General features: G+C 44.5%; 1 protein-coding gene across 1 annotated transcript; it reads left to right on the forward strand.

Moving 5' to 3' along the window:
* The first annotated feature begins 257 nt into the window (after window positions 1–257).
* Window positions 258–5765, forward strand: BAMBI (BMP and activin membrane bound inhibitor). Its single transcript, XM_050804551.1, has 3 exons — window positions 258–741; window positions 4087–4374; window positions 4818–5765. The coding sequence occupies exons 1-3, from the start codon at window positions 666–668 to the stop codon at window positions 5234–5236; spliced, it is 783 nt and encodes a 260-aa protein (XP_050660508.1). The 5' UTR covers window positions 258–665; the 3' UTR covers window positions 5237–5765.
* Window positions 5766–16021: the final 10256 nt, after the last annotated feature.

Genomic DNA, 16021 nt, shown 5'->3' on the forward strand with positions numbered 1-16021 from the left:
GGCTCCCCCGGAGCCTCGCAAAGGTCATGGACGCGCAGGCCTCCGCAAGGGGGAGCGCGGGAGACGGCAGCGCCCCAGCCGGGCGCCCCAGACGCCGGCGCCGCTCGGAGCCGCCGGGCAGGTCCCTCCGCGCTCGCGTCTGGGCCCGCCCCTAGCTGCGGGGTGGATTGACAGGAGCCCGGCGGCCAATCGGACGCCGCGGGGCGGGGCGAGGCGGGGCCGCCCGGGCTGGCTCCCCGCGCGGGGCGCTATTTACGGCGCGGAGCCTGCGGGACCTGGGCTGGCGCGGGAGGGAGTTGCGGTGCATGCGCTAGCGCTCTGGGGAGCCCCTGCCCTCTTCGCGGAGAGTGGCTGCTAGCGGGGACTGAAGGCCGGGAGCCCACCCTGGCCCGCGTCGGTGCCCGGGGCTAGCGTGCAGCCCTAGAGTCGAGTGGGGCAAGGGAGCCGGTGGCCGCCGAGGCGGGACCGGGAAACTTTTCTGGGCTCCTGGGCGCGCCCTGTAGCCGCGCTCCATGCTCCGGCCGCGGCCCGAACCTCAGCCCCGCCGCTGACGGCGCCCGCCGCTCCGGGCAGGGCCCATGCCCTGCGCGCTCCGGGGGTAGTAGGCTGCCGCCGAGCCCGGGCTCCGGGAGCCGGCGGGGGCGCCGCGGCTGTGCGGGGCGTCAATGGATCGCCACTCCAGCTACATCTTCATCTGGCTGCAGCTGGAGCTCTGCGCCATGGCCGTGCTGCTCACCAAAGGTGGGTGCCGGGGGCGCAAGGGCCCAGGGTCCCGTACCCGCCGAAGGGCTTTGGAGCCCGCTGCAGAGGCTTTGTTAGCGGTGGGCGAGGCTCCCTCCCGCGCCGGAGCCGCAGGTCGCGACAAGTTACTGTGTTCTTAGAAGTCGCGGCGGTGGCCTGGCGCGTGGATGCGGACTCCGATCTCAGGGCAGTCGATAATCAGAGGGTCCTCTTGGCTCTGCCTGCGGGGAGTGGCGCGTTTGCAGCCCAGCGGGGAGCGAGGCCGGAGTCTCGGCTCGACGCCGCCGCCTCCTCACCCTGGGGGCCCGGACGACCGGGAGGAATCGCAGACCCCGGCCCGTAGCTGCCGCGTGCCCGCAGTGTGTCTGTGTGAGTGCCTCAGGATGTATTTCTGTGCGTGTGTCTCTGAGCCTCAGTATCTCTGAAAGCATTTGTCTCTGAGTGTTGTGTCACTGAATGTGTGTTTGAACCTTTGTATCACTCAGTGTATCTCTGTCTCTGAGTATGTCTCTGAATTTATCTCTGAATGCATTTCTGTGTCTCTTTCTCTGAGTCTTTGTGTCTCTGAATGTGTCTGAGTCTCTGTATTTCTCAATGTATCTCTGTGACCCTGAGTGTCTTTCTGAATGCATTTCTATGTCTGTCTCTAAGTGTCTTTGTATCTCTGAATGTGTATCTGAGTCTCTGTGTGTGTCTTTGCGTACGTCTCTCTGAGTGTGTGCGAGCGAGTGTTTGGGTTTCCCTGGGAGTTAAGGTGTCCGAGGTGTGCAGGAGTGTGTGTTGTGTTGCTTTTCAGTAGCCAGGAGGAGTAGGCTCTGTCAGCGTCTCATTTCCTACTCACCTCATATTTTACAAACAAGACCAAAAAAAAAAAAAAAAAAAGGCAAAGGCAGCGGGTCAGTTCCTTCTTTCCTCTGCAGGCTTTCACCTTTTAGATAGAAATAACCCGAACTTCCTCTGAATTTCAAGGTTCCCCTCACCTCCCTGCTATGAAATCTACCTCTACTGTTCTGTGAACAGATAATTTTTTTTTAAGTAGGAAGCACTGTTTAGCCTTTGCACCCCCCTACTTCTCTCTAATTGCTATGTAGCAGGCATGAGGTTAAAGCATAAGCTAGCCCAGCGAGGATGATGTGCTACAGTATTTATTTATTTTGGAAGGAAGGGTGTAATTAACCCTAAATAACAGCCCTTGCAGCTTGCAGAGGGGAGCCTCCTGGCCCTATCAAAGGCGGGCAGAACGGGGAGGGACTGAGGCTGACATGAAGTCACAGATACCGAAACTATGTGCCTGATAATGATATAATTAGGGGATCAGAGATTTCTGACGGCTGCGGACTTCAAAAGCTTTAAAAGAAGCCAGCAGTCTCTCCTGTAGCCATCTTGACTAAAGCAGACATTTTTGTGTAATCACTACATACAGTAACGAGAAGGGGGCAGAAACAGAAGGGCATTGTTCCACAGTTTCAAAATACCAGTCCCCTTTCTGGCCTTTTGCATGCCACAGGAAGAAACTTTATGAACGACAGAAATATAGTTTTAATACACTGGTACAAAAGTCCATTCTCCTTGCTTAAAATGTGGCTCCAATTAAAAAAAAAAAGGTAGTTAGAACTTTCCCAGTTACCTGTCAAAATTTTATTAGGCTGTTTTTAGGTCATTGAAAATACAGTATTTTAAATAGGCTCTCATAAACATTTAAGCAGCATTTTACTTGTATTCAGTCTTCCTTTTCTGTACAAGGTCTGAAACTAATAGGGTCAAAATGGGCTTTTAATCTGTTTTATTTATACTTTAAATCTGTATATGGAATTTGTCAAACTAGGAATATGTAGTCATCACCCCAGAAGACTGGTGAGCTTTATGTGGAAAATAAAGTGAGCTTGGAGTGAGGAGGAGAAAGAGCAGAGAAGTGATTCTGCAAAGCGAGGTTCTTACTTGAAGCAGAGAAGGAACTTGGGCCCAACCTCAGGATGGCGAGTGCAGATTTAGGAGCGAGAACCCCAGCTTTGGACTGTTAGGGGTTGCTAAAGATCTGTGTTTAGTGGGCTGGTTTTTCTTAGAACCGAAGCACTGGCAGTGTCCGGTGAAAGCAGAGCATACCATACCGTGGTCTGGAATTTGGACAGATAATTAAATGAGACACCTTACTCGGCATCAGAGAGAGGGGGAAGAAGAAAGGTAAGGGTGGGAAGAGGTTTGTAAAACAGCAGATCCTGGTGTTTAATTTCAGAGTGGAGGTTTCGGATCTTCAGACGGGAAACTGGAAGAGGCTCGTGCATTAGTTCAGTTTACTTGCTGTGGCATGTGACAGCAACCAGGGTCCACTAGGTGGATATCGTATTAGTGATAACTTTAAGACCCAGATTATTTCAACTAGAAACTGATATTAAAGCCTCCAGTCTTGCCCTGTGACAAAATGTGAACCGAGCCATGCAACTCACAAAATAAGTTTTTATAAAGGAAACTTTTAATCACTTCCTGTAGAAAATTTGAGGTTTCCTTAAGGATTTTTCATTCAACCAGCAGAGGATTTTCAGTTTCAATGTTTCCCCTTTTAGATCACATGTCAAATTACATGTAAAACTTGTGAGGAGGAGGAGGAGGAGAAGTTAGCCTTGCAGTTTTATACTCCCCCCACCTTTTATGACTTTCCATTTGGGCTGAAAGAAATTGACTTTGGCAAGCAAACCACTAATTGTAAACTGCCTAGTTCCTGTTTTACAATATACTGACTAAAAGCTCCTCTGCATGAAAAGATCTTTATAGGCAAAAAGTTTGCCTTTTCTAGAGAGGTTGCAAATAGCTGCCTAGTTTCATAGTTTTAAAACCTCCTGACCTGGGCAATTTCTAGATTGTTGTGTTTCTAGTTAATAACTTTATAAGGTGTTAGCTAAAGCTCTTAACTCTTGGCACAGTCCTGTGGGATAGTAAACAATTCAGTAGTTCCGATCAAATATTTATACTGACAAAATCAAAAAGCCTAGCATTTTATGTTGTATGGTCATGTAGGATTAAAATGAATAAATAACGTGATTTACGTTATGGTAGGAGAAATTATACTCATTACTATTTCCTTCAAAAAGCAAGTTTTTTTAAAATGACTCTCTAAACTCCTCTGAAACCTGCTATTGGGATTACTACATTGCCAAAAGTACATTTAACTGGATTGAAACTTACCTACTGGCTGCAGGGAAGGGCTTCTCCAGGCTCCATGGACCGGAGCCCTGAGCTTGGATGATCTAAAAGTTCCGTGCCTTTGAAAATGGGATTGAGCAGCTGCCTAAATAGTTGCTTTATCTGGTTTCTGGAGCAGAGTTTGACGTGATCTCTCATTGTTTTCAGGTGAAATTCGATGCTACTGTGACGCTGCCCACTGTGTAGCCACTGGTTATATGTGTAAATCTGAGCTCAGCGCCTGCTTCTCTAGACTTCTTGATCCTCAGAACTCAAATTCCCCACTCACCCATGGCTGCCTGGACTCTCTTGCAAGCACGGCAGACATCTGCCAAGCCAAACAGGCCCGAAACCACTCTGGCACCACCATGCCCACATTGGAATGCTGTCATGAAGACATGTGCAATTACAGAGGGTTGCATGATGTTCTCTCTCCTCCCAAGGGTGAGGCCTCAGGTAGGTAGAAGCCGTTTCTAACCAGAATGCCTGCCTGATCTATAGACTTGTGACAGCCACGACTTCGTGTGTCTGCTATTGATTTTGTTGTTAATGTAATTAGAGACACCAGAGGGAGAAGCCTGGCTGGATACAGAGATGCATCTTGATTGAGTGGCTTTTATGTCTGCCTGAGCATTAGATGTCTGTCTACATAATAGGTTTTGCCTGTTTTTTCAACATTTTGAAGACATTAAAAGGCCATTACATCTCAGTAATGACAGTCTGTAAACAAATGCGTTTGTAAGCTTCTTTAGATAGTTTTGCAATATTTTCTAAATATCGTTGATTTAATTGTAAGCTGCTTTTTAATGGAATTCCTGGATAAAATGAATTGATGATTATGAATATATCCCTAGGAGGAGTTAACATGGAGTTTGATCATTTTCTTTGTACTCCTTTAGGACAAGGAAACAGGTATCAGCATGATGGTAGCAGAAACCTTATCACCAAGGTGCAGGAGCTGACTTCTTCCAAAGAGTTGTGGTTCCGGGCCGCAGTCATTGCCGTGCCCATTGCTGGAGGGCTGATTTTAGTGTTGCTTATTATGTTGGCCCTGAGGATGCTTAGAAGTGAAAACAAGAGGCTGCAGGATCAGCGGCAACAGATGCTCTCCCGTTTGCACTACAGCTTTCACGGACACCATTCCAAAAAGGGACAGGTCGCAAAGTTAGACTTGGAATGCATGGTGCCGGTCAGTGGGCATGAGAACTGCTGTCTGACCTGTGATAAAATGAGACAAGCAGACCTCAGCAATGACAAGATCCTCTCGCTCGTTCACTGGGGCATGTACAGTGGGCACGGGAAGCTGGAATTCGTATGACCGAGTCTTATCTGAACTACACTTCTTGAACGCTTGAAGGCCTTTTGAGTTCTGCTGGACAGGAGCACTTTATCTGAAGACAAACTCATTTAATCATCTTTGAGAGACAAAATGACCTCTGCAAACAGAATCTTGGATATTTCTTCTGAAGGATTATTTGCACAGACTTAAATACAGTCAAATGTGTTACTTTAAAATTATAGAAAGCAAAGAGAAGACTTTGTACACACTGTCACCAGGGTTATTTGCATCCAAGGGAGATGGAATTGAGTACCTAAATAAACAAAAATGTGCCCTATGTAAGCTTCTACATCTTGATTTATTGTAAAGATTTAAAAGAAATATATATATTTTGTCTGAAATTTAATAGTGTCTTCCATAAATTTAACTGGGAAGCGTGAGACAGTACATGTTAATTACACTAATGGCCATTTGCTGTTGCTCACTTGTTGTCAACTTCAGGATGTGGCTTGATTTTTTTTTTCTCTTTTCTTTTTTAAACAAGACCAAGATCTTGCTTATTCTTCCACGTGCCTGTGTAATCTTACAGTATGGAGTTTCTAAATGTATACTGACCATCTTTTAGTGTCTTACCCACATTTCTGGTTATAGGATAATTCTGGTTCTAGCTTTCATCTAAGAAGGAGATCTGAAATTTGTGTGTACCAGGTCAGATGTGATTGATCAATTTCTAGAGTTGACTTAGCAAAGGTCATTTTGATCCAGGCGTTCTGGAATACCTTTTCCAGTGTGTCTACCTCCACCCAAAAAAGAAAAAAAACCCAACTAAACAAAACTTTTTTTTGTTCAGGTTAGTCACTGTCTCCTTTTACTGTTGATTAATTGGCCAGTTTATTTTGTCCTAAGCCAAATTGAGTATTTTGGCTCCCCAGTTAGCTGAACCCTACCGTACAACACTCTTAATTTTAAACCTTGCGCTTCAACAGTGTGATGCTTTTTTTTTTTTTAACTTCCTCCTTAGAAAGGTTTTCTGTAGTGAACATGATATACCAGTTGATTTAAATAACTGCTACTAGGTTTCCTCCTCCCAAATGATCCTTTAGGGAACCAAATAGATACTGGCTTTTGCCAGTAACACAGCTAAGAAACAGTGTTTCCTCCTATAAGACTTTCGGTCCTGCTGACATTGCCCAGCCTGAATTTAAACGTATTATTTAGGCCGGGCGCGGTGGCTCAAGCCTGTAATCTCAGCACTTTGGGAGGCCGAGACGGGCGGATCACGAGGTCAGGAGATCGAGACCCTCCTGGCTAACACGGTGAAACCCCGTCTCTACTAAAAAATACAAAAAATTAGCTGGGCGAGGTATCGGCGCCTGTAGTCCCAGCTACTCAGGAGGCTGAGGCAGGAGAATGGCGTGAACCCGGGAGGCGGCGCTTGCAGTGAGCTGAGATCCGGCCACTGCACTCCAGCCTGGGTGACAGAGCGAGACTCCGTCTCAAAAAAACAAAACAAAACAAAACGTATGACTTATTTGTGTACTTCCCTTGCCCCCAGTGGATCTTTCTTATTTTAAATGTCAGAATAATATGCCATGGAGAGTATCTTCTCAATTCCTTTGTATATTTGAAATTTTTGCTTAAAAGTTAACCTGTAGGCCAGGTGTGGTGGCTCACACCTGTAATCCTAGCACTTTGGGAGGCCAAGGCAGGTGGATCACAAGGTAAGGAGTTCGAGACCAGCCTGGCCAATATAGTGAAACCCCGTTTCTACTAAAAATACAAAAATTAGCTGGGCATGGTGGCGTACATCTGTAGTCCCAGCTGCTCGGGAGGCTTAGGCAGGAGAATTGCTTGAACCTGGGAGGTGGAGGTTGTGGTGAGCTGAGATTGTGCTACTGCACTCCGGTCTGGGGAACAGAGCTAGACTCGGTCTCAAAAAAATAAAAAACCTACAGCCTGCATATTTGAGTATGGGGGTTTTCTTTTATTAATATTAATTGACCACCTGCCCTATGCTGTGGAATAAACATTTTAGTAAAAGCATTCATATAAAGCATAATAAAAGCATTGTCCCTTTTAAGATGAACAGCTCTTGCATACATGCCTTATATTTTATAAAAGATGTTATTAAGCTTTGTGTACGTCAGTTTTTGAGGAAGCCGAAGAATTGTTCGTTGAACCCAACCCTTCAAACCTGTCAAGAGAATTGATCAAAGTTGTTCGTTGGTGAAATTCCCACCCTCACCTCCACCTCTGGCTCTTGTTTTTTTTGTTTTTTGTTTTTTTTTTTGAGTCTTACTGTCACCCAGGCTGGAGTCTGGTGGCGCCATCCATATCACTACAACCTCCACCCCCTTCCCCACACCTACCGCGTCCCGCCTCCGTCCCCCTGCAACGTTCAAGCAATTCTCCTGCCTCAGCCTCTGAAGCAGCTGGGATTATAGGCACCCACCACCATGCCCGGCTAATTTTTGTATTTTTAGCAGAGACAAGGTTTTCACCATATTGGCCAAGCTAGTCTCAAACTCCTGACCTCAAGTGATCCTCCTGCCTCAGCCTCCTAAAGCGCTGGGATTAAGGTGCGAGCCACTCTGCCCAGCCCCACTCTGGCTCTTGATCACATTATAGTAGTTCGTAGTTTGGAGATTAAAGGACTTCTTGCTCCTTGTACTTTCTCATTTCACATACGCCATTATGCAAGCTCCGCAATTCTTCAAGTGGCCAGTTTTTGTATCTGTTATGTGTAGTCGAAGTTTCTTTTCTCTGCTTGCCGTTATGAGGGCCTGTTCACCTCGTATCTTCTAAGTACAGGTTAACTAGGAACTCCGCAATTCTTTAGGAGATAAAACAATGAAGGATTTAAAGTCATGTGCTTTGAAACACTTTGAAATCAGTGAACCCCTTCCTCCCAGAGAGGCCTATGTCTGGGCTGGTGTTACCACAAACTTCATGGAGGATGCATGCACAGCCTCTCCACTTGATCTTGTGCCTTTGTTCTTCCTATTGTATATTCACGAGGCTGTTTACAGCTCCCTGTACTGTGGGGAGGTGGCACTGTGCCCACGGCCTCTCAGAGTTTTCTAGGGCTCAGCTTCTAGCCACATAATAGGCCAGCCCTGCCCCTTTTCCTAAAAAAATCCTCTCCCTTTTGATACTCATTTAGTTTTTACACATGTCCTCACTGCCAGTCTTTTTTTTTTTTTTTTTTTTTTTTTTTTTTTTGAGACGGAGTCTCACGCTGTTGCCCAGGCTGGAGTGCAGTGGCGCGATCTCGGCTCACTGCAAGCTCCGCCTCCTGGGTTCACGCCATTCTCCTGCCTCAGCCTCCTGAGTAGCTAGGACTACAGGCGCCCGCCACCGCGCCCGGCTAATTTTTTTTTGTATTTTTAGTAGAGACGGGGTTTCACTGTGGTCTCGATCTCCTGACCTTGTGATCCGCCCGCCTCGGCCTCCCAAAGTGCTGGGATTACAGGCTTGAGCCACCGCGCCCGGCAATTACCTCACTGCCAGTCTTAAAGTCAGGCCCGCACATAAAGTCAGATCCGCCGCCTTATGAAAATATTGCCAGCAGCTCAACTTTGGATGTAACTAAAAACTACCTATAGATTTCACTTTTGCTTCCCTGTGAGAGTGTAGAAGTTGCCGGGAGCCAGAGATAAGGACTAAGATAAGGTCCAGGGTCTACCTGATTCAGTGATGTCAGAAATGGTGGTGGCGACTGGTTTGTTTTTTCGAGATGTTTACTGTTACTTTGAGGTGTCACAAGGCCAGGCTAACCAGGAACAGCCCTTGCTTAGTATTGTCATAGAACTACCCCCAAAAGGAATCTTCCTTTCTGAGTGGAAATTTGCCCGAACTAGAGACATGGGACCAAATTTACCAACATGATTTTGTATCGACAACTTCTTACATTCTACCACTGTTGAAAAAATTGATCTGTGCATGGTTGTGTCTTTTATGTTATTTTTTTTTCCTTTTATTTTGAATGGCTTAGAGGCTTCCTAGAAATTGACTGGTGTGTCTCTTAATTTCTGCTGAACTGATTTTATTAAAAACACTGCACCACAGGGGGTTTGACCTTATAAAATACCAAACATGTCTGCTTTAGAAAATCACAAAGCTTTCCTCTGAAGGGCTCGTAAATCTGGTTTCAATATGGGTTGATTATAGGCTAAAAGCTTGAAAGCAGTGGCATCTAGTATCATGACTCGGGAACTGGCTCTTTTGGGGCCAGGATAGCTTTTTTTTCCCCTTACAACCTCTAATTGGTCCTCTTCTCTGCCTCTCAGCCCAAATGTCTTTAAACCTCTACAGCTGTGGGAACTTGGGCAAATTAGGTCAGTTCTTTGAATATTCAGTTTTGTTGCCTGTGGATTGGGGGCCATAGTAAAACCTTGTAGGATTATCGTGAAGAGACATTGTAGCTATTTTCATTAATATACACAACAGTCTTGTATGAACTGCCCCCACATAATATTCCTTAAAATCTGAGAACTTGTGCCCATTATTTGTACTGTACATTAAAATTACTTTTTAATATTTAAGATCTTTGCATACTTGAGACTTGCAGACCTGCCAGTCACCTGCAGACAGGATTTAGCATTTTAAATATTCATTTTCAATGTATTATTTTTGGCCTCTCATGTCTATTAAATAGGTTCATTTGTAATTGTTTCCTTCTGGAATAATACAGATGGCTACTGATGAGAATGTTTTAATCATATAAACTTACTTCAACTTCTAGTAGTTGATAGAATGAAGTTCCCTTGGAGTTTCAGCTGCTCTGAATGGTCAATCCATTGAGAAAAATCAATGGATTTGACAGGTAGCAGATAATGTGTCCATATTGTTTGCGTGGCTTATGTCAGAACTGGTATATTCTCAATAATTGATTCTCAACGCCACAATCAATTACAACCTGCCCCACAGGTGCTCCCAACAAAATACAAATACTTCCAGAACTAGTTTTTAGAACTTTGTGAATTTGGAAGTGGAGGAGCTAGTTAAAAATCATTTAATTACCCTGGATGAAATTAATTTAGTTACTCTGTGGGTCACAGTTATAATAAAAAAATTAAATGCTCCAGATACCAACATTTATAACAGAAAAATTGACTGCTCCAGATACCAACGGACTCCCCTTCCCTCTACCCAATTCATTCTGTCAATATGACTATCTGCTACCTTAAAAAAGCAGATTATTGATGTTTTTGGGGAGTTAGAGATCACATAGAATGACAAAAACTCTCAAATTTTGGCAACTCTTTATTTGGAGTACGGTTTACACTCGGGACATGTCCTTGTTAATCTGCTAACATTGCATCGTTTTGCAGCGTGGTGGTGTAATTTATTTGTCTGCCATTCCAGGAATTTGAGGATAGAATCAAGAAGGTGGCAGAGCTGAGATTAACCAGTTGGGGTTTACTTCTTCCAGCAAGGCAGCAGTTTTCCAAGGGATGTGCTTTTTTAGAGTTTCAAAGTATTTATTGCTAGGGAAGGTCTACCAGCCAAACTTCTGCAAACTTTTCCCATTCTTTGAATATGAAAAGGGTAACAGGAAAGGCATTGATAAGCAATCTGGGGAGATACCTTGGGTAAGCAGTGAGATAGTATCTCAAGGCATTTGTCATTCCTCGAGACTTTTAGGACATTCCTTCTATCTAGGAGCTAATGGCCAGCTGACCTCTCCCGGGCAATTTCAAATGGTGTTTAGCTCCCGGTATCTTGCAGATTAGATTGATGTTGGACTAAGTCTGAATATAACTCAGGAAAGATCAGCTGAAAACTATGCATGCCGCGTGTGTGTGTGTGTGTGTGTGTGTGTGTGTATGCACGCATGTGTGTTTGTATGCCATGTTAATTGAATAGCCTTCGTAATCCTGGAATAATTTTACATTTAACAATTTTCAGGGCATTGCATAAGTAGTTTGGAACTTGCGAGAAGTCAGCAATTTGTTTTTAGACACGTGAAGACTAAGTTAGTTGTGATGAATTAATAAACTCAGAGGCTGTTGTGTCAATTCACTCTGAAAGATCTCACATTACAAACCTAATGGAACAAAAATTGTTTTAGCAGTTAAAACCAAGAGAAATACAAAAAGCTCTTTATCCCTGCTTTCTTCCCCTTGGAATTTCCCTAGGGAGCCGATGAGGACAGTGGAAAAACACCACACTTCTCAAAGCAAGTTTCTTACTTTTTAAGTGTTACAAGTTGACGGCAGAGTGTTTTTTCCCCCAAAATTTAGTGGATGTGGTTTTGATACCATAGCTTTAATTCACAGTTGCCTTGGCAAATGAGGGCATTTCTCACCTAGATTTAGGGCTGAAACTGTGAACTACCCGTGGGAAGGAGCCGTGATCAATAACCTTTGGACATATCCAAAATCCAAAGGAGAGAATCAGATGAAGGACAGATTAAAGCCTTTTGTTTTCAGGCACCTGTTTCTGGTTTTTAGTAAATAAATGTTGTCTTTCTCTTTTATTCCTCTATCCTAACTGATTGTTTTACAGATTTATAATTTTTGTACGGAAAGCCTAAATGAAAACAAATTGCTAGTGAAGGAAGTTGAGAAAAAATTCCAATGGGCCTGAACATTAACGAAACATTGCTAAGGTCAAATATCGGAGTCTACCTTTTATATTTGGTGCAGGCTCTGAGCTCATTTAAGGACACTAATTCTCACCCAGAATTTTATCACTATTCTCCTTTGAACTAAGAGTTGTACTTTCATTTTAGTATTTAAAGATAATACAAAGTTTTCACCGTTGTCTCTCCAAGGAGTTAAGAACAAGCCACTGAGAGTTTTGTTGATCAAAAAGGTTGAGAACCTGGAATGCGCTACCTGATTTGGTATTTCATCCTCAATGGCTTGATAGGCCCTGCTACACCAGGGCAACTCTGGCAAATTCTCTTTTCTTCTCATGGAAATGAACCTCTGCCCAGAGGCTGGAATAAAAGCAAAAAATAGCTCACGTCTTTCATTCAAGGACACACCAAGTTATAGATTCCCTTCCCTTCACAAACACTTAGCATCTTCATGAAGAGTTTACCTTTAACTTCAAAATCCAAATAGCTCTTTTGAATCCATTGCAGTTTCATAATTTAGGCTTTTATATGTTTCTTTTTTTTTTTTTTTTTTTGAGACGGAGTTTCACTCTTGTTGCCCAGGCTGGAATGCAATGGCACGATCTCGGCTCACCGCAACCTCCGCCTCCCAGGTTTGAGCGATTATCCTGCCTCAAACTCCCAAGGAGCTAGGATGATAGGCATGTGCTACCATGCCCAGCTAATTTTATATTTTTAGTAGAGACGGGGTTTCTCCATGTTGGTCAGGCTGGTCCCGAACTCCCGATCTCAGGTGATCCACCCGCCTCAGCGTCTCAAAGCGCTGAGATTACAGGCATGAACCACCACGCCCAGCCTATATTTATTTTATCACATTATTATACAGTGTTTTTTTTTTTACAAAAATTACTTATTTTCGTAAGCCCAACCTGTAGGTCAGGCTGCAGTGCACTGGTGGGATCATAGCTCACTGTAGCCTTGAACTCCTGGACTCAGTGATCCTCCTGCTTCAGCCTGCAAGTAGCTGGGACTACAGGCATATGCCACCATGCCTGGCCTTTTCTCATTTTTTGGTAGAAGTGGAGTCTCCAGGTTGGTCTCAAACTCCTGGGCTCAAGCAATCCTCCCGCCTCAGCTTCCTGAGCAACTGGGACTACAGCTGTGCACCACCATGCCCAGCTAATTAAAACAATTTTTTGTAGAGATGAGGCTCTCACTCTGATGTCCGCCCTGGTCTCAAACTCCTGGCCTCAAGTGAACCTCCCTCCATAGCCTCCCAAAGTGCAAAGATAAATTTTGAAAAAAGAATGTATATGTTGGGCAGGGGTGGCAGGAGCGGGAGGGAAGGGAAGGTCATTCTTGACTTCACAATCCTTTTACAGTCTTTTTTCTAGTTTCCTGTGTTCCATTTATTTATTTATTTAAAAATATTATACTTATCTTTATATTTTCTGAGTCCTGGCTCAAACCTGCTTCCTGCTTTTTTTTTAAATGTTGTAGATTTAAAAAAAATTGATACACAATAGATGTACATATTTTGGGGAGCACATGTGATAATTTAATACATTCATATAATTTGTACAGATCAAAGCAGTGTAATTGGATATCTATCACTTTAAATATTTGTCTTTGTTGTATACTAGAAACATCTGAATTATTCTCTTCTAGTTATTTTGAAATATATAATAGATTACTGTAAACTATAGTCACCCCACTGATCTGTCAAACACTAAATCTTATTTTTTTTTTCTATCAGACTATCTATTGATACCTACTAATCAAGCTCTCTTCATCCCCCTCCAGCGGTGCTTACTAAAAATTGAATAAATGTGGGAAAGAGAAAATCTCCCTCTTTAAAAGCAACACTGTTGTGGACATTTTAAAATGCAAACGTTTTGGCTGGAAGTCAGAAATCTCATTCTCTCTGCTAAACCTGGTGTAGCATTTATCACACTTGAAGTGGAGGCATCTGGTCACCAATTTCACAGCCTGGACAGAGCAAGAAGGTGCGGCCGGTTTAGGAGGCGGCCTGCGGGGGTGATCAGGATCGTCTGTCCATCTGGGCTTGGTAAATGTCAAGGGTCATTTCCCTGTCCTGACACTTGATTGTGAAGTAGGTTGTGAGGTAGTTCTTTCAAGGGACTGGGTTGTGACAATCACCATAGTTGGACAATAAAACCCGAACATCCTTCACCATCTCCTTTAACAATGGGAGGTTGTTTGTTGGCATTTGTATGCAAATTGGCATGAGTAACTAACAGGTTGCTTTGAAATCCTCAATTTGTTTATCCCAACCTGGGAAGCCCGACCTTTTCTTCAGAGGCAGATTTATGGAGCTATTTTTCATGGCTCTCAGCAATGAATTGGGTTCAACAGGGTCGCCAGGATTTTCATTAACTCAAGTAGGCTTCAGAAGCAGAAGAGCTCTGCTGGTTCCCTGGACTGACACAGACAGTGGTGACCTATTGCGAAGCCACTCACCACGTCCTGCAGTTCCTCTAGGGCTCTGCTGGCTAGTCCTGAGCATGTGACAGCAAACAACTGCCAGGGGGAAAAAGAAAACCCTTTCTTCAGAATATTCATACACAAATACCTCATCTGGAGAAAAATACATTGACCATTTTTTTTTGGTCTTCCCGTTTCTTCTGGGAAGTCACACCTTCGCATCCGGCCTAAAGAAGAACCTGTCCTTTTTTCTGAAGCTTTTTCTGAAAGTGCTTATCCTAATTTCTTTTTTCTTTTTGAGACAGGATCTCCCTCTATCGCCCAGGCTGGAGTGCAGTGATGCGATCTTGGCTTACTGCAGCCTCAACCTTCTAGGCTGAAGCCATCCTCACACCTCACTCTTATGAGTAGCTGGGACTACAGGTGCGCACCACCACACTCAGCTAATTTTAAACAATTTTTTGTAGAGATAGGGAGTCTCACTATGTTGCCCAGGTTGATCTCGAATTCCTGGGCTCAAGTGATCCTTCCACCTTGGCCTCCCAATGTGCTGGGATTATAGGTGTGTGCTACCACACCTAGCCCACATCCCAATGTTTTTATAAGCCTTCATAGTTGCAATATGGTTTGGCTCTATGTCCCCACCCATATCTCATGTCAAACTGTAATCCCCACCTGTCAGCGAGGGACCTGGTACAAGGTGACTGTATCATGGGGGTGGATTTCCCCCTTGCTGTTCTCATAATAGTGAGTGAGTTCTCACGAGATCTGGTTATTTAAAAGTGTGTGGCACCTCTCCCTCTCTCTCCCTCCTTCTCTCTCCCTCTCGCTACCTCCTCCTCCCACCCGTTCCCTATCTAAAAGTGTGTGGCACCTCTCTCTCCCTCCCCCTCTCTCTTCCTCCCCCTCCCTCCCTCTTTCCCTCTTCCCCTCTCTCCCCCTCTCCATCCCCCTGTCTCTCCACCTCCTCTCTCCCTCTCCCTTCTCTCTCCCTCCCTCTGTCTCCGTCTCTGTCTCTCTCTCTGTCTCTCTCTGTCTCTGTCTCTCTCTCTCTCTCTCTGTCTCTGTCTCTCTCTCTCTCACCACCATGAGAAAAAAGTACTTGCTTCCCCTTCACCATCTGCCTTGATTGTAAGTTTCCTGAGGCCTCCAAGCCATGCTTCCTATTAAGCCTGTGGAACTGAGTCAATTAAATCTCTTTTCTTCATAAATCCCCAGTCTCAAGTAGTTCTTTACAGCAGTGTGAGAATGAACTAAAACAAGCCGCTATGGATATGTATGGTTCCGGCCTCTGAGAGACCTGGGTTCAAGTTCAGACTTAGCCTGTTACTAGTGGTGTGACCTTGGGCTAATTAACCTCTCAACTTCCTCACTTACATAATGAAGGTAATAATATTATCAGCACTTTATTTTTTAAAGTTTTTATTTATTTATTTTTAGAGAAAGAGTCTTGCTGTGTTGCCCAGGCTGGAGTGCACTAGTGCAATCGTGGCTCACTACAGCCTCAAACTCGTGGCTCAATTGATCCTCCCACCACAGCCTCCCAAGTAGCTGGGACTACAGGTTTGTGCCACCACCCTGGGCTTTATTAGCGCTTTGGGTTGTTGTGAGGATTAAATGAGATAATACAAATAAAGATTTAGCACAGTTCCTAAAAACACTATGAAAGTTAGCCATTCCTATTAAGTATCATTCCTTCATGAGCCCTCACAATGCCTAGGAAATACACACAGATGATAGAGGTCACCACGCTGACTCTACAAATGGAAGAGCTGGACTTCAGGTAGACCCAAAGATCCAGGCCGGTCACGGTG

The sequence above is a fragment of the Macaca thibetana genome, chromosome 9 (genome assembly GCF_024542745.1).
Source record: "Macaca thibetana thibetana isolate TM-01 chromosome 9, ASM2454274v1, whole genome shotgun sequence".
Classification (NCBI taxonomy): domain Eukaryota; kingdom Metazoa; phylum Chordata; class Mammalia; order Primates; family Cercopithecidae; genus Macaca; species Macaca thibetana.

Excerpts from the sequence above, each read along its gene's own strand:
- BAMBI (XM_050804551.1), top strand. The coding sequence starts at position 666 with ATGGATCGCCACTCCAGCTACATCTTCATCTGGCTGCAGCTGGAGCTC. Across the intron at positions 742-4,086 it reads GGCCGTGCTGCTCACCAAAG|GTGAAATTCGATGCTACTGT; the intron begins GTGGGTGCCGGG and ends CATTGTTTTCAG. Across the intron at positions 4,375-4,817 it reads TCCCAAGGGTGAGGCCTCAG|GACAAGGAAACAGGTATCAG; the intron begins GTAGGTAGAAGC and ends GTACTCCTTTAG.